The following is a 24,014-nucleotide window of genomic DNA, read 5'->3' as shown; positions in this document are numbered from 1 at the left end:
AGTAGAGAGTGAGTAGTAGAGTGAGTAGTAGAGATTAGTAGAGAGAGAGTAGTAGAGAGTGAGTAGTAGAGAGTAGTAGAGAGTGAGTAGTAGAGTGAGTAGTAGAGAGTGAGTAGTAGAGAGTAGTAGAGAGAGAGTAGTAGAGAGTGAGTAGTAGAGAGTAGTAGAGAGTGAGAAGTAGAGAGTGAGTAGTAGAGAGAGAGAAGTAGAGAGAGAGAAGTAGAGAGTGAGTAGTAGGGAGTAGAGAGTAGTAGAGAGTGAGTAGTAGAGAGTAGTAGATAGTGAGTAGTAGGGAGTGAGTAGTAGAGAGAGAGTAGTAGAGAGTAGTAGAGTAGCAGAGAATGAGTAGTAGAGAGTGAGTATTAGAGAGTAGTGGAGTAGGAGAGAGTAAGTAGTAGAGAGTAGTGGAGAATATTCCAAAGTTTGGCACAGCACCACCGGCACAATAAGTCCAATCAAATCATATCACTTAGAGTCCTTATTGAAGCGCTGAATCTTGGTGTATATTCAAATGCTTTTATTTTCCTTAAGTTTATGTACCACAGCCAGCCGACACGTTTTGTTCTGTACAGCAGAACTTCTTCAGGGCGTTCTTATTTCCTTCAAGTTATGTCGGTATCCTGTTGTCATATAACTAGATATTTCTTCCAAATGTTAGACGAGACGTAAGTACATTCTTATTCAAAGTGACTAGGTATCAATTTTACCCACACAATTCGGGCAGACTTGAGTAATTTATAGCATCCTCAAAGTCAGTCTTTCAAAACGTCCAAAGAATAGGACATGATAATCCAAATCCAAATGTTTCTCAAGAAAAGTCATTTTCAATCGTTCGGAATATCGGCGTTTGGGCAGATGTGACCCAGGGACCCCCAGTATGCAAGGGGAATTAGTCGCCCCTCTGCAAACGCGCCAGTGGCCTGCGTTGCAGAGAGGTGTAAAAAGGGGCATAGCCTCATTACACCTCTGTGCAATGCAGCCTCCTGGCGCATACTGGAGGTTCCAGGTGGGCTAGTTGGCCCCCCGGGACCCCTAGTATGCAAGGGGAATTAGTTCCCCCTCTTCAAACATGCACGGGGGCTGCGTTGCAGAGAGGTGTAAAAAAGGGTGTGGTCTCATTACACCTCTCTGCAATGCAGCCCCCTGGCGCATACTGGAGGTTCCTGGTGGGCTAGTTGGAACCCCAGGGACCCCCAGTATGCAAGGGGAATTAGTTCCCCCTCTGCAAACGCGGCAGAGGGCTGCGTTGCAGAGAGGTGTATCAAGGGGCATAGCCTCATTACACCTCTTCAATGCAGCCCCCTGGCGCATACTGGAGGTTCCAGGTGGGCTAGTTGGCCCCCAGGGGCCCCCAGTATTCAAGGGGAATTAGTTCCCCCTCTTCAAACATGCACGGGGGCTGCGTTGCAGAGAGGTGTAAAAAGGGGCGTGGCTTCATTACACCTCTCTGCAATGCAGTCCCCTGGCGCATACTGGAGATTCCTGGTGGGCTTTCAGGTCTTATATAGTTAGGAATTAGCATTAAAAAAAAACTTGCAAATTCACTAAAAAAACCATAGGTTTCAGGCCTTATATAGTTAGGAATTAGCATTTAAAAAACCTTTGAAATTCACTGAAAAAACCATAGGTTTCAGGCCTTCTATAGTTAGGAATTAGCATTTAAAAAACCTTTAAAATTCACTCTAAAAACTATAAATTTTGGGGTGTTATAGTTAGCTGGACATTTCACTCATACAAAACCATTGAAATTGCTCCTATATAGTTAGTTGCACTAACTATATTTTGCGCACCCGCAATCCACTGCTGATGATGTCACATATTACATCATTCATGACATTGTCAGTGACATCACTGATGACATCACTGATGACATCATCCACGTGACAATCACATACACTTTTTCATACACTAGTAAAATCTTTCATCACTCTTTGTAAAATACAGAGTATCATATTTGAATCCATTGTTACAGCAATACAAGTATCTAAAAACCCACTCAGTGATTCATAGATGTATACACACATCTAATCACTTACCTGTAGATTCACTCATACATGCTGTCAATGAACAATAGAACACTATCAAAAATACTTATACACCTAAATCGACATTACACACCAGCACACATCCTATTCACATATGAAGTCATCCTACTCACTTATGCAAACAATGGATCATACTTACATATTTACTTAGCTACACACATATACAAACACAACTTCATCTATTCATTTAGATAGTAAGTCATACTTAGTGAATTATAAAATCATTATTACAAGTATAAAGTTATCCATACAGTCACTCACACAATCATTGAGTCTTATGTATACTTATTTATATGCAACAACTGACACATACACTGCCTTTTATTTTTCTAGTTTATTGGACATGTACCATTGAGAAATATATTTGCTCATCACCACACCCATAAAAATATTCACTCACCCAAACAACAGTTAGAACATGTAGTTTTAACTTCATATATCTAGCGAATCAACTATTCACACATCTTTGGGCAGTCACACACCCCCCACCGAACCACACACACATTCACTCTCCCATACAAATACTCAGTTAACTAATCAATAACGAATATAGACTTTCACATAGCTAGTAACCAACTGGAGAACCAGTTTACACAACAACTGACAAAGTGATACAGATATTAAAACAGTTTAGTCACTATCCACTATATTTAGTGAGACACTATAAATTGGTCAAGTAAACAGTCAATTAAACTGATACTTAATCCTCCATCCAAATATTTATTTTTATATATCCACTCATTCTTCAATGCAAATTGCTATATATATAATGCATATTTAAATAACGAAGCAAACCACATTCACTGGATGATGTCATCAGTGATGTCATCAGTGATGTGATTTGAGATGTCATCAGTGATGTCACTGACCATGTCATGAATGATGTAATATGTGACATCATCAGCAGTGGATTGCAAGTGCGCGAAATATAGTTAGTACAACTAACTATATAGGAGCAATTTCAATGGTTTTGTATGAGTGAAATGTAAAGCTAACTATAACACCCCTAAAACTTATAGTTTTTTGAGTGAATTTTAAAGGTTTTTTAAATGCTAATTCCTAACTATATAAGGCCTGAAACCTATGGTTTTTTCAGTGAATATATATATATATATATATATATATTTACAAGGTAATGTGTCTCATCTGTGCCTCCATCCCCGATGATTGCGGCATGTGCTCAGGTGTGGGGACTCGAAATATGCCAATCCAAAACTTTGTGAATTTCAAAAATGCACACGCTCTCCAGTTGTAGTAATATCCAAGCATTTATTCCATTGGCAGAAAGCACGCAACACGTTTCGAGAACAACGTTCTCTTGATCACGAGTAGTCAAGAGAACGAGAACTGGAGAGTGTGTGCATTTATTTGTAATTTACAAAGATTCAGCTTTGTGTGTATATATATATATAAATATATGCTTTTGTGCCTTCAATGGCCTTTTTAATTCTTACTCATGTGTCAAGAACAGGGCCCTGCATCATGAATTGGCCTTCGTAAGGGAAATTTCTCTCTTGCACGTGGCCAGTCAGATCAGCAGGATCCATCTCAACTCTGGAACCCTTGAATCAAAAGGACAGCAAGAGAAAAGGCCCCCTCTTCCAATTGGATTTATTTTCGTTTAATTTTTAGAATCATGGAGGATCTGCAATCCAAAATGGCACAAAAAAAAACCAAAAGTGTTAACCCTTCAAAACCTGCTCAACAACTTTAATAAAATGCTTATATCTCAAAAACCACTGAACAGATTTACACCAGACCAACAAAAGCAAGCTTCATTTCATGCCAAGTTTGGTATAAATCTATTCAGGAGTTTGGGTTGTAGGCAAGAACCAAGGGGCATATTACCAAGCCTGGCGATATTAGATTATCACCGTTTTAGCGGCCGTTTTCGGACGCTAAGCGGCGATAATTATAATGCCCTATTAGCAAGCTGTCGCTAACTGATGTTAGCGACAGCTTTGAGGCGATAGCGAGCGGTTTTGGGCCCGCTTTGCATGTCAGCGATATTTATCACTAATGACATGCAAAGTGGGCGTACCCAACTTGTTAGCGACTAAATACAGTCGCTAACATCGCTATCGCCTATTACCAACGCAGGCGTAGCGATGGAAATATTCGCACTAAGCGCGAATATCTCCAAAAGCTAATGCCTGCTCAGACCAGTTCTTAGCCATTATATCCAATGGGAGGTGGATATTATGACTAAGACCCTATTGGCGTTAATGCGTGAATATCGCTGTATTCTCAGCGATATTCATGCATTTCGCCGCTATCGCAGGATATTTTATCGCTTTAGAGATAAACGTTGCTAATAGCACGTTATCTCTGCGATAATATCCGGCGATGCTTGGCGATAAAAAAAAACTCGCTAAGCCCATTTAGCGATAATTATCGCTAGTTGTTGGTAATATGCCCCCAAATTTCGTATGAGAACAAAATTGGCAAGACACATCTTTTGTTTTCCCTCAAACTTTTCTCAAATGCGTGGATATGAACAAAATTAGCATGGTGGACTTTAGAGAGCTATGCAACAAATGCCAAATTTAGAGTAAATCCGTCCTTCAGAACAAACGTTATGAGCAATTAAAAAAGCATTTACATTAGAAAGACAGGTCGAAATATAACTGCACAGGTGCAACCGCTACTGTGTAACAAATGATCTTTTGGACTAGTATGGGTAAATCACACATCATTCTTCATTCATCAGATCATTCATCATGAAAGTGGGAGAGCCGCACCAAAAGCCTTTCTAAGTTGTTTGGGAGTTTCATGAAGTCTAAAGGGGGGAATGTGTCAAGGTGTGCAAATGTAAGCTAAGGCAAGGTTTGCATGGGTGGAATGAATATATAACAGAGTAATATCACTGTAGGGTGATCTTGTACCATAGTACTGTTGAAAGGGGACCCTTAACGTGGTAGAGGGGCAAATATAGTAGCTGGAAATAGCTGTGAAAGAAGAACAGGCAGTTCTGAGAGGATCCACCTGTAATGACTTATGCAATATAGTCACTCTAGATATAGAATAATCACACAAGGAGGTAATTAACCTACTTCCTGGATGTTGGGGCCTGGGCTGCAGCACCAGGTGCAAGATTCAGAACAGTGAAGTTTGGGCAGGACTTCCCGTTCAGAAATTAAGAAACAACTGTGTCTACACTATAGTTGAGACCAGATTAAAAACCTGCAAACAGTGAGAGGGAAAACAGAGCAAATGTCTTGGCACTGAGCTCCTTCAAAACCAAACTACACTTTTCAGTGACACACCCTATTGGTTCTAAACTCTGTAATTTGAGAGTTGTTTATAGTGGCTTCTACCTACCCGTCTGGTGGCCCTTTTTTAGTGAAGGAGTCTGTACTTTGTGCTCACCATTAGGAAATCCCATGGAATGCAACTGAAAACAGCCATGGGCTGGTGTTCACAATCTGACAAAATGTGTGGGTGTATCGTCGTGGTCTCGGGTCATGGAAATTGACAACTAACACAAACAGCGTGTTGGGATCATGACAGCAGTCACAATCATAAGAGTTACTGTGCTGTAAATTTGAACAGAGGATTTGGTCAGAGTCTATTTTTCAGCTGATGCAAAGGAAACTTGAAATTATTCGTGCTCGACCAGCTCTTGTTTGGCTCTCAGTATGGAAGAATCAGGCTACTTCCCTCACTCAAGAGATTATTAGTGACTGCTTAAAGTGTGACAAAGGGATGGAAATTCCCTGGCTGAGTGGAGTGCAACAAAGTTTGCGCAGAATCAATAGGGAACACATCTTCTTAGATTCTAGTACAGCTGAAGCAGTGTCCAAAAAGGAATTGAGAGATGCTTTCTACTCCCTATATAATAAAGAGAGGATTGACCTAGAATCCGTGAAATCATCTGTTCGCAATTACATGTCTATCGAACAGTATTGTCACCCTCTGCATATTTATCTCACTTTACCCATGAGTCGCTGGGATAGGAGCTCATTATGACCCCTAAGAGCTGGAACTGTCAGATTTGCACTTTGCTTTCCTTTTGGTTACCGTCCCAACCTCAATCAAACACCATGTCCTTGTGATGGGAGGAGTGGTCAATCAATCACACATTTTCTATTTTTTTGTAAGTACTATATTAAATACTCCAAGTGGCTTTCAAACCCCTATTTTAAAAATAGACGGCCTATTAGTTTGGACGAGGCCTATCTGTGTATAGTAACCCTGGTCGATGCAGATTTGATCTTCCGCATATGCACTTTTCTTAGAATAGCCATTAGAACACGTAAGTCCATGTTGTATCCCTGAGACTCTCGACAGATTCACATTTTAATGATTATGTAATTTCGCTGTATATATTTTTATATTGTCATGTGTTCTAAAATTTTTTAGACTGTTGTTTGTATTTGTCATGACTTTGTGCTTTTATGGGTACCAAGGTACCCGAATAAAGTTTATGTACTGAACTGAAACTTGAAAGCTAAACCTAGGGGTAGAGAAGTTCAGAGGTTCCAATTCTTTGACCAGTGGTTATGATAAGTGTCAAATTGAGAGACGTCAAGAGAGGTATTTAAGCGGCAACCACATGGAGATGACTTCTCAACCGTAGGACATAAACTACGAAGTTATAGGTCTCACTGTCAGTTGGCTGAATTGGATTTGACTGTTTGAGATCTTTTAGTAGGAGGGGGGTTCAACAATCTTTTTAACAATTGTTCTCTGTAAATCACTCTCTGTATTCAGGGTGGAGTACATGCCATCCAAGACAATTTGTGAAAAGGGACATAAATACCAGTTATAATTATTATTATTAAATTTGAAGATTTCTTTTATATTTAATTGTATTTAGAGATTTTGTAAAGCATTTCCCACTGCTGATTCAGTCACCTTAGAGCACTTTGTGGAAAAGTGAACAAGGAGTTGTATGGATACAAAAGAAAAGATGGTTTATAAGACAAGATAATGGGAGGGTCTTATACGGTCTGCTGGGTTCCAAGTGGCACGGTTTATCTAAGGCACAAGACTGCTAGGCTTTTGCCATCATTAATGATAAAGAACGCAAACCTACTAATGTTACTGTACAATTGGAGCATCAGTTAAATAATGAAGAATTAATTTCATCCCCTGAAACAATGTGGAAAATTAAAAGGCAGAAGGAAAACCTAAGAGAATTGAAATGCAAGAAAAAAAACAGACGAAAAATGAAAACACGACAGTCAAATTGCAGTTTGTTGTGCATAATGCAAAATACGTTACTACTAACACGTACAGAACAGAGGCTGTGCACCGTAACCTTCGGATTTCATAACCTCATACCCTAAGCAAGGAATGTGGGCTCTCTGACGTTACTATTTAGAACTTTTTTTTTTTTTTTTTTTTTTTTTTTTTAAACTTTATTGAAGGAAGGAATAGTGGTTCATCAGTTACATACATTCCATTGGGCGATCCCCATATAGCATTTCAATTTAACATTTCTAAAAGTGACGAGCGATTTTTCGTAACGTGAACTGCGGTGCCTGTGTTGCTCAGGTACATTACATACATCATTTGTGAGTTGCACCGTGCAGGATTGAGGTCCCTGATAACCCCTCCCTCCCTCCAGTGTCAGTGATGGCGAAGTCTTTTTACATTGAACAGTGTGAACAAACTTCCCAACTTACCCCCCTTAAACATGTGTCATCGCAACCTTTTTCACCCACCCACGTGGTACATTAGTCAGTGCCTCTCCACGCACCGTGGCGCGTGGCCGGGCCAGCGCCGCTATAGTAGCATTGTCCTGTTCACGAGGCAGCATCCCGTGACCGTTCGGTTACTCCTCCTCCCCCTCCGAATCTGAGTCCTCCCCTTCCGGCAAGGGTTCACAGATGTCCCCTCTGTACTTGTTCCATGCCGCCCAGACTTTGTTCCATTTCCGGGGCGCCGCTCGGAGCACGTATACAGCTCTTTCTGTCACCATGAGAATGTCCATGTTTTTGGCCCACCTACTAGCGGTGGGTACTTCCGGCGCCCCCCACTTCTGCGCTATGTCCCGTTTAGCCACTGTCATAGCCAACGAAGCCCAAATCAGTTCGTACCTGCCCAGATCATTGGGGTCCCAGATGTTCAGAAGGCATTTACGTGGTTCCGGCAATATGGACAATTTAAGGGCCTGGGAGAGTGAGCGGAGTACCTGCCTCCAGAACTCACAAATGTGCGGGCATTCCCATAGTGTGTGTATCAGTGTCCCTTCCTCCCCGCAGCCTCTCAAGCAAAAGGGGTGTAGTGCCCTCCCAATTTTGTGCAGCAGCGGCCTGGTGTAGTAGACGCGGTGTAGGATTTTAAGTTGTACTAGCCTGAGTTTACTCGAGATCCCAACCTCCTTCGGGGAGGCCAGCGCTTCATTCCATTCGAATTCGTCAGTTCCACCTAGCTCCCCTTCCCATTTTTCTTTAAGTTTTAGTGTCGGGTCTTGGAGATTGTTTAGCAGTTTTTTATAGGTAAGGGAGTGGCGCTCTGGAGCATGTATTCTGTCAGCAGCCTATCCTCCAGCGGGGAGGAATCCGGCAGGGTGGTGCCTGCAGGGATTGCTTGCAGTAACGCGTGTCTAACTTGGACATATCTAAACGTCTCTGTGGGTCCTAGACTGTATTGGTGTTGTAGGTGCGTGAATGGTAGCACTGAGTCAGTATCCCACAGGTCTCCCACTGTAGATATGCCTATGGAGTCCCATCGCTCAAACCCTTTACAGCCTCTCAGGTTTCCCAATGCCTTTGTGTCCCATAAGGGCGTCATTTTAGTGATCCGACCTGTCCAACCCAGACGGGCCTGCGCCACGTGCCACAATGTCGCCGTATGTTTGGTCGGGCCAACCAGCGTTTTTAGTTGTGATTTGTTATAAAGTACAGACAGCATACCTTCCGTCCCAAGTTGGGACCAGTCCGCCCGATAGGCCGGGTCGTTTCTTGGGGCGTGGATCCAGTAGTTCACAATTTTGAGCTGGGCCGCCCAGTAATATAGCTGGATGTTGGGGAGCGCTATGCCCCCTTCGTACCAGCTTTTCACTAGTTTGTCGTATGCTATACGCGCCGGGCCAGCATTCCATAGCAGGACCGTGACCAGCGCCACGATCTGTTTAAAGTATCGCGGCGGTACCAAATACGGAGTATTTTCGAGGACATATAGGAGTCGTGGGAGGGCCATCATCTTGTAGAGAGCCGCTCTGCCCAGAAGGGTCAGGGGCAGGGTTGCCCAATATTTAACATCGGCTCGCAGGCGATCTATGGGTGGCTTCAGGTTGTTGACAAAAAACTCCGCTTCCCCACCTGCTATGACAATGCCTAAGTATTTGAAAGAGGCCGACGTCGTCAGCAATGGACAGTTCGCCTGCAATGTCGGAGCCGGGCCCTTCAACGTGAATATTGTGGATTTCGACCAGTTGAGAGTGTATCCCGATGCGCGCCCATGCGTGTCACAAAGGTCAAGCAGAGCTGGGATGCCTGTATCAGGTGCGGACATGTAGATAAGCATGTCGTCTGCATATAGCGAGACTTTGTCCTCCCATCCTTCCTCCCACGTGATGCCTGCGAACAGTGACATGGTTCTGATCTGGATGGCTAGAGGCTCAAGCACCAGTGCGAAGAGCAGGGGGGACAGGGGGCAGCCCTGTCTAGTCCCCCTGCTCAGTGGGAAGCTTGGTGATATGTGGCCGTTGGCCACCACCTGTGCCACGGGTTTCGCATAAAGTAGCCGTATCCATTGTATGTATTTCGGCCCAAACCCCATACGTTCCAGTACCACGAAGAGATACTCCCACTCCACCAGATCGAATGCCATTTTGGCGTCGAGAGAGAGAATCACCGCCTGCTCCGCAAGGAGGTGCGCTCTGGCTAGTACTCCATGGACCCTTCTAAGATTCATCGCAGTGCTCCGGTGGGGCATAAAGCCCGACTGGTCAGGGTGGATCAGGGTACCGAGGTGGGGTAACAATCGGGTAGCCAGCAGTTTAGCCAGTATCTTGGCTTCGACGTTCAGTAACGATATCGGGCGGTATGCGTTGCATTCTGTCGGGGGTTTCCCTGGCTTGGGTATCGTCACGATCGTGGCCGTGCGCTGATCTAGCGGTAGTTCTAGCTTGTCCCTGCTTTCCAAGAACATGGCCAGCAATGGGGTACTGAGGTCTGGAGCCATGGACTTGTACCATTCCACCGGTATCCCGTTAGGGCCCAGAGCTTTCCCGGATTGCAACGCCTGGATTGCCAGCTGGATTTCTTCTCCCGTTGGGTCCAGTTCTAGGGTGTCCCTATCTTCCTGAGTAATGCTGGGGATGGTAAGGTCTGTGAGTGTTGCCGTCGCCATTTGTCTAGTGACTCTCCGTTCTGGTGTGTACACTGCCCGATAGTGTCGTGCTAGTTCGCAAACTATTTCTTCTGGGTGTACCAGTGTTCGCCCCTCCTCTGTGTTGAGCTTCTGAATGCCTCTAGCCCCAGTCCCTCTCCTGTCCAGCCACGCAAGCATACGGCCCGCTTTGTCGCCTACGTCGTAAATTCTATGTCTAGTGTTCGCGATATAACCCTTTTCGGTCGTTTTGAGGTGCGCCAGGTGTTGTTGTTGCCTAATCATGAGGGTGTGCGTCGTGGATGGGGACGGGTCCGACATATGTGCATGGTTGGCCAATTCGAGCGCCAGCTCCAGGTCTGTGAGGACCTTTCGTGAGTCTCGTTTGTGTCCCGTAATTGCTGCAATGGCCGCCCCCCTGAGGACTGTTTTGTACGCCTCCCATAGGGTTGAGGGTGATTCCACTGTGCCCGTGTTTTCAGCAAAGTACTGCGTGGTTACCAGTTGAAGCCTTTTTCTAATCTTGGGGATTTTCAGAAAGTTGGGGTAGATAGGGTAAATTCGGGCCTTCCGTGTACCCCCAGTGGCGAGTGTTAGGACAATCGGAGAATGATCTGAGATACCCCTGGGTAGTGTGTCCACCCTGTCCACCATGTCCAGTCCCAGTCCCAGTGCCATGAAGTAGTCTATGCGAGAAAGGCTATTGTGTACCGCTGAATAATAGGTGTACGTAGTGGTCTCGGCGTTCAGTTGTCGCCAGAGATCCACGAGGCCCAGGGCTTCTGCAAAGTCCGACAGTGGAGCCGTACCGCGCGGCCGGGTTCTAGAGGGAAAGGTGTCCACTATCGGGTCCATGACTGCATTGAAGTCCCCCCCAACAATTGTTGCGCCATCAGGGAGATCTAGAAGGAATTTGCCCAGTGCCGGAAGGGCCACAGAGTGTAGGGCTGGGGGAATATATACTGATACCACATTTAGAGCCCTGCCCTCCCACTGCCCATGTACCGCGGCAAAGCGACCCTGGTCATCTTCCACCCGGCGTGTTACTATAAAGGGGGATGACTTTCTCATCAGTATGCCCGTTCCCCTGGAGCCAGATGTGAAGTCGGCATGCACAGCCATCGTGTAGCCTCTCCTGTCTAGGGCCCTGCAGGTGGACCCTGTGAGGTGGGTTTCCTGTAGGAGTATTATATCAGGGTTCTGCCGTTTTATGGCCTGTAGGACCAAGCCTCTCTTAATTTTGTCCCCCAGGCCCCGGACATTCCATGTCAGTATGCGTAGTGGGGGAACCCTCCCGGCCGTGGAGGAGCCCTCGGCGGGCGTGCGATTAAGCGGCCTGGCCATTAAGGAGATGAGGGAATGTTGCACACGACGTGTGCTGTGGCGGAGCCCATGCGCCAGTGTGTGTCGTGCTGTGGAGGAGACATACTGATGTCGAGGTAATAGCACATTGTAGGTGGTGAGCGATGACTACAAACAAAATTAAACAGTTCAACTCGAAAACTTCGATCCCATCCCCCCTCCCTGCTACCCTGCTCCACGGACAATTCCCCGCCCGCTTCCCCAACTGTGCAGAGTGCTTTCGCCCTCCCCCATACATCTTACTTGCTCGTGGGGTTGGTGAGTCCCCTTCGGGCACTGCCTGCGCCCACCCTACTCAGCTTTGTCCGAGCCACGGCATCCGCGGCCCATACAGTCTCGAAGGCAATGTAGTACAGTGTCATACCGGAGCCGGTTGCCCAGAGTCCAAAGGGTCTCTCTCAAGGTCCGATTCTATTTCCTCTTCGCCTCTCTGCAGCGGCCGCTGGGAAGACTGGCTGGGCGGCGACCTCTCAGGACGATGTCGCGGTCGGTCACGCTGTGAGCGGTGTCTCTGCCCCGCAGGTCTCCAGCCTTCCAGCCATTCCTGCGCTACCTCTGGTGTGTCGAAGAACCAAGTCTTTCCCTCCGCAACTATCCGCAGTTTAGCAGGGAACATCATGGAGTATGGCAGTTCTCTGTCACGTAGCGCTTTCTTAACCTCCGTGAAGGATTTGCGTCGTCTGGCCACTTCCGCCGTATAATCCGGGAAAAAGGCTAGGGTTGCATTTTGAATCCGTACTGGCGGTGAGTTCCTTGCTGCCTGTAAAATTGCGTCTCTATCTCTGAAGTTGAAGAGCCGGGCCAGCACTGGCCGTGGTGCTGCCCCCGTCTTGGGAGGGCCTCCCGGCACCCTATGCGCCCTCTCCACCGAGAAGAAGTGAGATAGACCTTTGGGTTGGAGTTTGCTTTTGATAAGGTCCTCTATATAAAGGTCCATTGCCCCTTTCCCCTCCGTTTCTGGAAGCCCAAGGATACGTACGTTGTTGCGTCGTGAACGCCCTTCCTGGTCGTCCAGCTTGTCGTGCAGGAGCTTGGTCACTTTCTGCATCCTTTCCATGGCCACTTGGAGCTCTGAAGTGTCTTCCACCAGTGACTTAGTGACCACTTCCACCTGCGACACCCTCTCCGCCATTTTGTGAAAGTCAGCTCGCAGCAGGGAGACTTCCGAGGAGATGGCGCCCACCGTGGTTTTCACCTCCGAGAGTGTTTTCATGATGTCCTCCAGCGTTATTTTGGTAGGTTTCTCTGCTTCCTGGGCTTGTCCCGAAGATGGGCGCCCCGTGGTCTGTTGTTGACTCTGGTGGCCATAGGCGAATTTGTCCAGTTTGGCCTGCGTAGACCCACTCCTGAGGCCTTTACCCGCCATAGTGTTAAGATTTGCCAGGTTCGAGGCTTCGCCGTGCGTCGGAGTGAACCGTTAGAGTCGGGAACAGCAGTTCGGTGGGTGGGCGGTGGACTGTGTGTTCTTGTCTGCTGACCGCTGAGCCCCAGTGGCCGTTTGTGTGGGTGTCGGGAAAGTGCCTGTCGGTTCCGAGTCGGTGCCCCTGGCGGTTTTCTCCTGGGCTGGGGCGGTTACTGCGACCTCTCCCTACGTTTGCAGTGTCGCTCCGCCCTGCACGGCCACCACAGATGGTTTGGGGTCCGAGCTCTGTCAGCCGCCCCCCTCACAGGCCGCCGGGTTACTGCCTCTGCGTTGGCGTTGTTAGTTGTGGCCGGTAAAATGCAGACCTTCTCTGTGCTCCCGCGCAGGTGGCCGGAGCGGCGTCGTCCCCCCGGGGTACCGGCGTTCTGGACCGTAAGTATGCAGCGGTAGCAGTGTCCGCTGTTACCTCCCAGGTGCGCGGGGGCTGCTGATGGCCGCCGAGGCGTTCCCGGCCCGCTAGGACTTCGCGGGGGGGGCGGGGGGTTGTACCAGGCTGAGGGCGCCGTTTCGTGCGGCCAGGGCACCAACCTGTGTGTCGCTGCAGTCCCGTTTGGTGGTGGCGGCAGTCCGCGCGCCTGCGGATGGTGTTTGCAAGAGTGTTAGGCTAGCTTGGGACCGCCCGGCTGGCGTCCGGGTGTGTTCACTCCTTCCGGCCGGCTCGGCCGCGCTTCCGCCAGGGCTCGGGTGTCACGAGAGGCCGGTGTTGCTCTTCTGGCTACAGGCCCCAATTTGCCAGTCGATGTAACTCGGGCTCCGGTGCTCTGATCTGTTCCAACGTTGGACCGGTGACACCGCTGAAGTCCGGGACTCGAACGCCGCCGCTTCAGGTGCGCTAGTTAGCGGATTTGTGTGCCGGATAGATTAAAGGCTGCAGTGCCCTCGGGAGCTCTCACTTCAAGCGGCCGCCATGTTCGGCTGCTAGCCTTAGAACTTTTTAAGGACCCAATATTTTATACATTAACATAGATGTCTTATACAAGTGGAGTCAAATGTGAGAGCAAGGTCCAAGTCTGAATTTCAGGATATCTATGTGAGATATATTCAAATATGTCAAATGTAAGTGGGACTCATAAATGGTCATTAAATAACCTGAAAATAAGCAGGCTCCAGGGGAAGCAAACGGCCCCTCGCGGCGGGATGCCTGGCTTTCACCTTGCGGATACCCTGCCGGGGTTATCTCACAGGGGAATACCAGGACGGGTTTCCTAAGCAAGCGCTTAGAAACCGCTCGGTGATTTGCGCTATATAAATTCCTGTACATTTACATTTGGGAGCGCCGGTCAGGACCCTTGAGGAAAGTGTAACTACAAGGCTGACCTCTTCCATGCTACATATGGAGCAAATAGCAGATACTCAAAAGAACCAGCCCGGGGAAATGTCTCTGAAGGGTGAGTGTAAGAATGATTGCCGAAGTAAGTACAATAACATTTCGATTTTTTTTATCCAACTATTAGTAGGGATCTAATTAGTTTGAAAAAAGTCAAGTGACCCAATAAGGGCCACGCTAGGGTTCTAACTTGTCGACCAGAGTTTGATGCAGAGTACATCATGGAAACTCTAGAAGCATCAATACCTTGTTTTTAGTCTTGTCTAGGAGCCCAAAAATTAAAGAAATATTACAAACTGTTGCAGGCAGCCTGAGGCAATTTTAACATTCAGATCCTGTCTCCCTAATCAATCAAAGAGCTCTATTGAACTTACGATGTTGAGCCTGCCCATATATGATTTCAATATCTGTGTCGAGGACTCGAAAGATGAAGCATGCCACTGGCATGAGAACACAGTGGGGGAGAGTCCTAACAATAGACCAGTAGGGTCGCTCGAGTGGGTCGCATTAGGTTGAAAGGCCCCATCAGGATGTGAGCACTCCAATCTAATTTAAGTGGTATCCTGAAAATATGTCATAGACTCTCATAGAAAAGCAGAAAAAGCTGGTTAGAGTAAGTATCCCCAAAATTAACACAACAGAAAGGGTCAGATGATGATATGGTTAGGTTATGCACATCAGATGCATGACTGCTAAAAGGAGCCAATGCACACTCAACTCACAACTCTGTGGAGCAATCCGTGGGCGAAAATGTTAAACAGTCTCTTGTATATTTGTAGTAACCAAACCATAATTTTGTCAAGTTTCTTTTAGCATAATCGTCTCAGCAACACACAGGTGTGCTTTCTTTCTTCGGCGTAGATGGATTAAAAAAATTGACACAAAATGAAGACTCACTTAGCTGCTTGCAGAATTTCCATATATGATGATAACAGATCTCCGTTGGTTCCCTTCTGGTTTTTGGACTGGAATCACTCGGGCAAACATATGGTTGGGAAACTGGGAAATAGAATAATAGCACAAAATGAACTATCATTATATGAAACAAAGAGACATAGCACTAGTCCAAAAAATAACAGCAATCATACACTTATACTTCACCTTCCATCTGGAAGAACTTTACAGTTTATGGAATATGCAACACTTTGTGCCCTAACATGTCTCAATATTTTACATACATTTTACTAAAAAGACAACAGCATCAGCACTTTGGCTTCACAATACGTAATAGAAAGTTTCCACATTACATATAACCTCTAATCCTTTCACTTCATGGTGCTCTACAAGACAGGCTGAAAAATGTATTCACCTGTAGTCCTGTTTTTACAGCTTAGTTGGATAGCATTCGTTCACCTTTTTTCCAGCTCAAACCGATAGCCTCCCATTGACATTGTAGCAAACTAAGAGAATATTTGACTATGAACTTCATTAGAAAACCTCATTGGAAACAATGGCATAAATACATCCTCTTATTTCTAAGAAAAGATCTGCCATCCTTTGTTCTCAAAGCTATTCTTAAATACAATGGATATCTATAATGCCTTGAGAACATTTTATCATCTCTTACTTTCCTCGTTGAGAGGAAACATGGATTGTATGCAGCATAATCCAGTTTACCGGTAAGTATGTATAGGCATGATTAAGGGCCTGATTTCAACTATGGCGGACATAGCACAGGCTGTCAGAATGGCAGAGGACATTATATCTGCTACTGCGATAGTACTAAATTAAATCTGCCAAATTCAAAGATACACATAACCTAACGTGTATTTGTAAAGCGCACGTTCACCCAGAGGTCTCTTGGCACTGAATAACAGATGTTCAATAGTACTCATTTCATTGACCTCAGATGGATGAAAGGCTGAGCGAACCCACTGGGATTTGAACCTGTGACCATGAGGTCGAACACAGGCCTCTGCAATGGACGCATTAGTCCACTGAGCCACCAGAGCCGAAGATGACTGTCACCCAAAGTGTGAGTTTGTTTCTGAAATACAAAAAAGAGTGGAGGTCATTGTGTTTTTTCTGTCACTCACTGCCAACCTTGAGGATACAGACAGAGAAAAAAGGGCATCACACCATCCACTGTTCATGGGAGCTCTGTCAATGTAATGCTTACACTCGGCACGTCTCTAAATCAGGTGGGTCGACAGTGTATTCTGTTTGCGATGGAGTGCACTGTCCTCCAAACTCTAAATCAGGCCAAAAATCTTTCAGTGATTCACATACACTGAGCGACAAATAGAATCATAATTTAGGAAGCATCTGAGAAATCCAAAAGACAATGTACAAATAATTCTTTCACTAACTCATATTCATTCAAATACATGTAGTATGATCAAGGAGGCATGACAGAGATCAAAGTAGGCAATGTGAAAAGACTGTTCACAGCATTTCTTACCCACCTGCACTAAGAGTCCTACCAATAACAAGAAAGCAGAGGCACCAGCTGGAGCAAAAGAAGGGGTACTGAAAGACCCAAGAACTTAGGGATGGACTTATAGCTTGGCAGTAAGCATACTCGTCACAAAGGAGACTAAGGGCCCGATTCACAGAAATAACTTAAGACAAATTCCTAAACTTACTACTTTTGGTATTCACAGAAGTTAGGGTTTTGTCTTAAGCTTGTCTTAAGACAGACTTAAGACAGACTTAAGTTAGGATTTTGTCTTAAGTCTGTCTTAAGTTTGTCTTAAGACAAACTTAAGACAAAATCTTAACTTCTGTGAATACCAAAAGTAGTAAGTTTAGGATTTTGTCTTAAGTTAGTTCTGTGAATCGGGCCCAGAGTATGCTTACAACCAAAATAATGGTCCGCCCACCCAATTCCGATGTGGAAATCAGTATTTCCTTTTTTTTTAAATAAAAAAAAATCAGCTTGGTGCAGGGCTCCATCCTGCAAAATATCAAAATGAATTTACAGGAACTGCTGTGGACGTTTGGACTAAATAGCGAGTTAAAAATATTGTGATGCAGAAATATCATCAAGAAAAGATAAATGCTATAGAAATATCATGACAGATAATATCTATGTCAACAATATAGACTTTTGGCAAGAAATATCTCTTTAACAAATATCATTGTTTTTTATATTGTTTTCATTATTATTGTTGTATAAAATATAGTTTTTTGTTTATGCATTGTGCTTTAGTTAATATATACATTTTAGCTGACGATATTGTTAGAATAATTGCAATCTATTTTAAATAATATAGGGCCTCATTATGATGTCGGTCGGATCACAACGAGAGGCCGTCGGTTGCGGTCCTACCGACATTTGGTGCCACAGTCTGACAACTGCATTATGTTGCGTGGTGGTTGGAGACAGCGAGCAAAGCGACTGACCGACGCTTCCGACAGGCTCAAGGATCCTATCCGACTGTCGGTCAGAATGTAATACACTACAATAGGGCAGTGCCTGCTCAGTCATCGGCGTAGGGATTACGATGTTCCTTTCATACAGTCTTTAAATGGCGGTCCGACCGCCAATGTAAGGGTACCGGAAATTGACTTTGGGGGACCCTAGCCGGACCTCTACCTTCCGCAGCCTCCGCTATGAGGCCTGGGGGCACCGCACCCACTAAACACCCATACCCCGTATGCCAGGCACCACTTGGTGCCTGAAACATGGTGCATGGAGGTTTGCAAACATCCATTTTTCCAATGTGGCTTGTGCTGCAGCCCTTTTCCAGCCACAGCACAAGCCACAATGGAAAAATTGATGTTTCTGACTGCCTCATGGGCGGTCACATCCTAATTTGTTGGATGGAACCGCTAACTACTAGTAGGTCGGTGTCCATTCCGAAACGATGTCAGTCAGACCCGTGTCTGACCAGCATCGTAATCGGGCCATGGTTTGTAATTTGTAGTGTTTTAGTACCTTATTTTTAAATGTAATTAGCAATTTTAAGTTTAGTAGTGGGTTGTTGGGTTTGAAGGGAGGGGAGTAGGATGGGCAGTTAATCAAATTATAATTATTTAAATGCAAAAGTAATTGTTTTAATTACTTATTTAATTGGTCATTAATTATGTTAGTTGTGAAATTGTAAGTATACATGTTATAATTTAATTTTGTAAATTGCAATGTATACTTTAATTTTACTATTAGTAATAGTATGTTATAATTTACGCAAAGTTAGGGGAATAGTGTGGGAAGATCATTAAATTACATTTAAATTTAATGGTAGGTATTTATTTACTGTCATTTAATTCATAAATGGATGATTACTTATATTATGTGAATTGTTTAATTGTTATATCATAATGCATTTTATTCATATTTTATTGTTTTTCACATTTTATTTTTGAATATCGTGTTACTATGTAGTATACATTATTATGTTGTATTCTGTATTCAAATAGTTTTGATATATATTTGGAACTTTCATTGTGATATGTAATTTGTTCGAAGACCATCTCCTTCCCTACTGTTGCTTACATTGGACTGGGAATGAAAGATCCAACCCCTTTGAGGTCCAACACTTTCTCTACTAAAGGTTAGACTACTTTGAAAATAGTAAATTTAAACCCTCGGAATGCCTTCCCGCATGTAGCTTAGACTGGAGACTTTCATGCAAGTAAAAGGAGTTTAATTTGCCCTGTATGTAAGCTGTAAGATGACACTACATAAGAATGTGTCATAGAACAATGAAGTGTGTGAGACCTTATTCCAATTATATAGAAAGGTGGTCGGGTAGGCTTGAAGTAAAGAAAGTGTTTGATTTTTGCATTCACAATGTTAAACCTTACTATTTTACTTTCCTTCTGAGGCACTATAAACATGTAAATATATGGGAAAGCAGACTCGATGTAGGACTGTGATAGATGCACCGTTTTATGCAAGTAACCCATTGTATGTGCTAGGAAGACGTTTTACCTTCTACTACTATGTGGCTTTGAGAGGAACATTGCAATAAGACAGACTCCTCCAATGTTTTCTCTATGCATTCATTTTTCACTTGTTAAATCTGATGCCAGGCTTAGGAGTGCAGTTCTTTGAAATAGCTCCTTGTAAACCTACCAGCACGATCCTCTCTATCCAACCCACCCGAAGGATATGCCTCTTTAAACGCCTGGCTCTGTACTGAGGTATAGACAGTGGCGTAACACAGGTCCCCGCGGTGTGGGGGGCCCAGAGCCGTAGGGGCCCCCTCATCACAGTACACTGGCCCAAGAGCTGAATAAATCATAAGCGAGAGTCCCTCCAGGTACCTTGCAGTGGGAACCCCTTAAGTTTCGTTACACCACTGATTGTAGGATTATTTTTTACAGCAAACGTGCAACCATATTTTCTCCTGTTCAAGGTATTTGCCTTCCTGAATCTAAGTCCACTTAAGGAAAACTGTTTCTCAAAGCCTTCCTTTGGCAAATACCATCAAGATCTAATTAAATCTTGAAACAATTTGAATTGAAGAGCCAGGGAGTCCCAGTCCTTTTAAATACATAATTTCTTTTTGTCCACTATTTTGCTCTGATAGGCTTGAGAAAAACCTTGCGTGACTGTGCCATTCAGGGTGAAACATGTTTTGGCTAAATACAACTTCTGACCATACTGTTGAAATATGAACAATGTGAACAAGCATCTTAAACAACTAAGCTGTGTAACTTTGTGCCCATACTTGCATTCAAATGAAACTTAATTTCAGGGAACTGGGCCATGCCCATTATGGGTGTTTACAATGACACCCACATTCTAGGCTTCTCCTAAACTAAATGGCAAATTTCTAGGCGTTATCAAAGTCTGAGACCCTTTTCTTTCACAAGGAATCTCTTGATACATAGTAGAACTTGAGATGCTCCACATTTGAATCTTTCACATACTACTTTTGGAGGTTTAAGAATCCTCTGATGAAGAAAAATGGCATTTTCTAAAATAACTTATTAGCCTCATTCAGGTTTTACATCTCAGCCAGTGTGGTGGTTGGACCTTAAGCGTTCCCTATAATCTTTAAATTACATGGTTATTGCAGTATGATTAATTAAAAAAAATTAATAAACGCACTTATGAACTCGGAGGACCAGTAGCTAAAAACAAGTCTGTGACACGAGTGGACTCATGCCCTTCATATATTGAATAAATTGGGCGCTCATCTGACTTTCACGATCACAAACACAAGATTTTTCTTCTTAAATGAAGGATGCCAAATCGCATTTGGTGAAGAATCTGCAAAGGAGTCTCTTTGGCCTTCTGGCTAGGGATAGATCTGTGGAACACACTCCTTTTTCTAAAGGACAGATATATAGATCAGAGAGACCGAGAAGGGGTTAGATGTGACCTAGGAGATAAATTGGTGTTTCTAAACTTTCCCCATCAGTAAAGCAGTTGTACCACCATCTCAGACTATTTTGTAAGAAATTGTTTACAGCTAAGTTCAATAAGACCACCCTGATGAGAGAAAATAAATAACCAAAGAAAACATGGAAGTCTCCTCCATGTTGAATAAACCATAAAGTCACTCTGCTCCTAACCGATCAGTTTGTTTTATATCACTGTGCATCCTTGTTGTTATTGTAAGCCTTTCTATTTGGGAAGCCCTGCAGCATCTTTCTCTCTTATGCTTTTATTGTTGCATTCAAAGCATATGTTTGCCTTTTAGGTGCATTAGCCATGCAGATTAATTATAAACAATGCCAGAATCCACTACGACGCCAGCACCCTCCACGCACTCAGCGCCGGCCGAAACCACACCTGCTTCCAGGCCGCCCCAAAACGGACCCATGGACCCTTCTCCTGCCGCACCTGCAGTTTCACCTGCGACAGAAACACCAAACCTCCAAGGACTGGATCCAACCACCTCCGCTGCATACTCCTCAACACCCGCTCCGCACGCAAACACGCCGTCGAGCTCTAGGAACTGCTCGACACCTCCGCCCCAGACGTGGCCTTCCTGACCAAGACCTGGTGAAACGACTCCTCGGTGCCCGTCGTCGCGCCAACGGAATCGGAGTAGGAATAGCCCTTGCCCACAAGTCCACCCTCAAAGTCGCCACCCACGCAGACGACACCCTCAACACTGCCGAACACCTGCACTTCCGGATACACACCGACCCCAACACCACCCTCAGAGGAACACTCATCTACAGCCCCCCCGGACTCCGGGCTCAGTTCAGCGATTACATTGCCGACCTCGCCAGCACCCACGCACTCGCCTCCACGGACTACATCCTCCTCGGGGACCTGAACTTCCACCTCAAGAACAACAATGACGCCAACTCCGCCACCCTGATCGACAACCTCGCCAACCTCGGCCTCAGACAACTCATCACCGCATCCACCCACAACGCCGGCCGCACGCTTGACCCCATCTTCACCACAGGCTCCCACGTCGCCTTCGACCACACCACCGAACTCCACTGGACCGACCACCGCTGCATCCATTTCACCTTCAAGAAACCAACCACGCACCACATCACCCAACAGCTGCCTCGCCGCTGCTGGAGCAAAGTCACAGAAGACCAGCTGATCACATCCCTCGCCAAGAACCCACCCACCGACCCCACCAACTCAGACGCCGCAGCCCACAACCTCATGCAGTGGATCGACGACTGCGTCAACACCCTCGCCCCGCTCAAGAAACCCTCCAACAGCACACCAACAAGAGAGCCACCAGGTTCACCAACGAGCTCCAGGCCTCCAAACGCGCATGCCGGAAACTTGAGAAGACATGGCTCCACGAACGCACACCGGACAACCACGCAGCCCACAAGGACGCCACCGGCAGACACCACCACCTCATCAGACTAGCCACGAGATCCTCCTTCAAAGACCACTTGGACAACAACGCACACAACAGCAAAGAGCTCTCCAGAATCGTAAAGGAACTCTCCAACCGCAGCGCCAACGACATTCCGCCCTCACAAGAACTGTGCGACTCACTAGCCATCTTCTTCCACCGCAAGATCGCTGACATCCACGACAGCTTCAACACCATGAGCGCCCCGACATGCAAGGTCATGAACTCCATATACTCAGGATCTCCGTCTGACCCGTGCCCTCACCACGTATTCAACAAAGCAGACGCAGTCATCGCACCCCAACTACGAAAGGTCATCAACATCTCCTTCGAAACAGCGACATTCCCGGAAAGTTGCAAGCACGCCAAAATCAACGCCCTTCTCAAGAAGCCCAAAGCGGACCCCAAGGACCTCAAGAACTTCCGGCCCATCTCCCTGATCCCCTTCCTGGCAAAGGGCATCAAGAAAATCGTCAACATGCAACTGCCCCGCCACCTGGAAGACAACAACATCTTGGACCCGTCCCAGTCCGGATTCAGACAAAACCACAGCACCGAGACAGCCCTCATCGCCGCCACAGACGACATCAGGTGCCAACTAGATAACGGCGAAACATCAGCCCTCATCCTCCTGGACCTGTCAGCCGCCTTCGTCATGGTCTGCCATCACGCTCTAAAGACACGCCTCCTAGAAGTCGGAATCCAAGAGAAGGCTCTCATGCCTCAGGTTTCATCCTCGACTCCTCCCTCTCCATGTCTAAACAGGTCAACACTGTCTCCTCCTCCTGCTACAACACCCTCCGCATGCTCCGCAGAATCTACAAGTGGATCCCGACCGAAACAAGAAGAACGGTGACACAGGCCCTAGTCAGCAGCAGACTGGACTATGGCAACACACTCTACGCAGGAATCCCAGCCAAAAACCTACGACGACTACAACGCATCCAAAACACCTCCGCCCGACTGATCGTCAAAGTCCCCCACTGCAACCACATCACTCCCCACCTGAGAGACCTACACTGGCTCCCCGTCGACAAGAGGATCACCTTCAAGCTCCTCACCCACGCACACAAAGCACTCCACAACGCTAGACCAGCCTACCTGAACAGCAGACTCAGCTTCCACACCCCCACCCGCCAACTCTGCTCCGCCAGCCTCGCCCTCGCCAGCTGTCCCCCGCATCCAACAGACGACCTCCGGCGGCAGATCCTTCTCCTACCTCGCCACCAAGACCTGGATCACCCTCCCTTCCCACATACAGCAGACCCAAGACCTACTCACCTTCAGAAGGCTCCTCAAGACCTGGCTCTTCGAGCAGTAGCAGCACCCCCCCCTCCCCTCAGCGCCTTGGGACCCTCACGGCTAAGTAGAGCTCTTTGCAAGTACTCTGATTGATTGATTGATGAATATAATACCTCAACGGTACACAGGTACAATAATATCTGTGAATCTTGCGATTATCCATGTTATGTATTCTTACGTGATGTCGTTATTGGTTTTTGATCTTCCTTCCACCCTTTTGTAAAGCGCTCTGATATCCTTGGGGATCTTGTTCGCGCTATATAAAAATTTATAAAGATAGTAAATCTAACCCCTCCGAAGTCCAACAACTTCTTTATAGTTGCTTAGATGGTAGTGGGAGTAGTAAATCTAACCACTCAGAAGTCCTATGCTTGCCCTACTGTTACTCAGACTGGAGTGGGAGTAGTAAATGTACCCACTCCGAAATCTAAGGCTTTCCCTACTGTTGCTTACACTGGAGTGGGAGTAGTAAATGTAACCACTCCGAAATCTAACGCTTTCTTTACTGTTGCTTAGGCTGGAGTGGGAATACTACCTAA

General features: G+C 45.9%; 1 protein-coding gene across 1 annotated transcript in view; it reads right to left on the bottom strand.

Moving 5' to 3' along the window:
- LOC144762216 (uncharacterized) overlaps positions 1–24,014 on the bottom strand; it is a 498,270-nt gene that overhangs the window by 334,452 nt on the left and 139,804 nt on the right. The window contains exon 4 of the mRNA XM_078647367.1: positions 15,338–15,439. Coding sequence (XP_078503493.1) covers positions 15,338–15,439 — 102 coding nt within the window. The remainder of the gene's footprint in view (positions 1–15,337; positions 15,440–24,014) is intronic.

Source organism: Lissotriton helveticus, chromosome 1_1 (assembly GCF_964261635.1).
Source record: "Lissotriton helveticus chromosome 1_1, aLisHel1.1, whole genome shotgun sequence".
NCBI lineage: Eukaryota > Metazoa > Chordata > Amphibia > Caudata > Salamandridae > Lissotriton > Lissotriton helveticus.
This window is presented reverse-complemented; position numbering and strand designations above follow the sequence as displayed.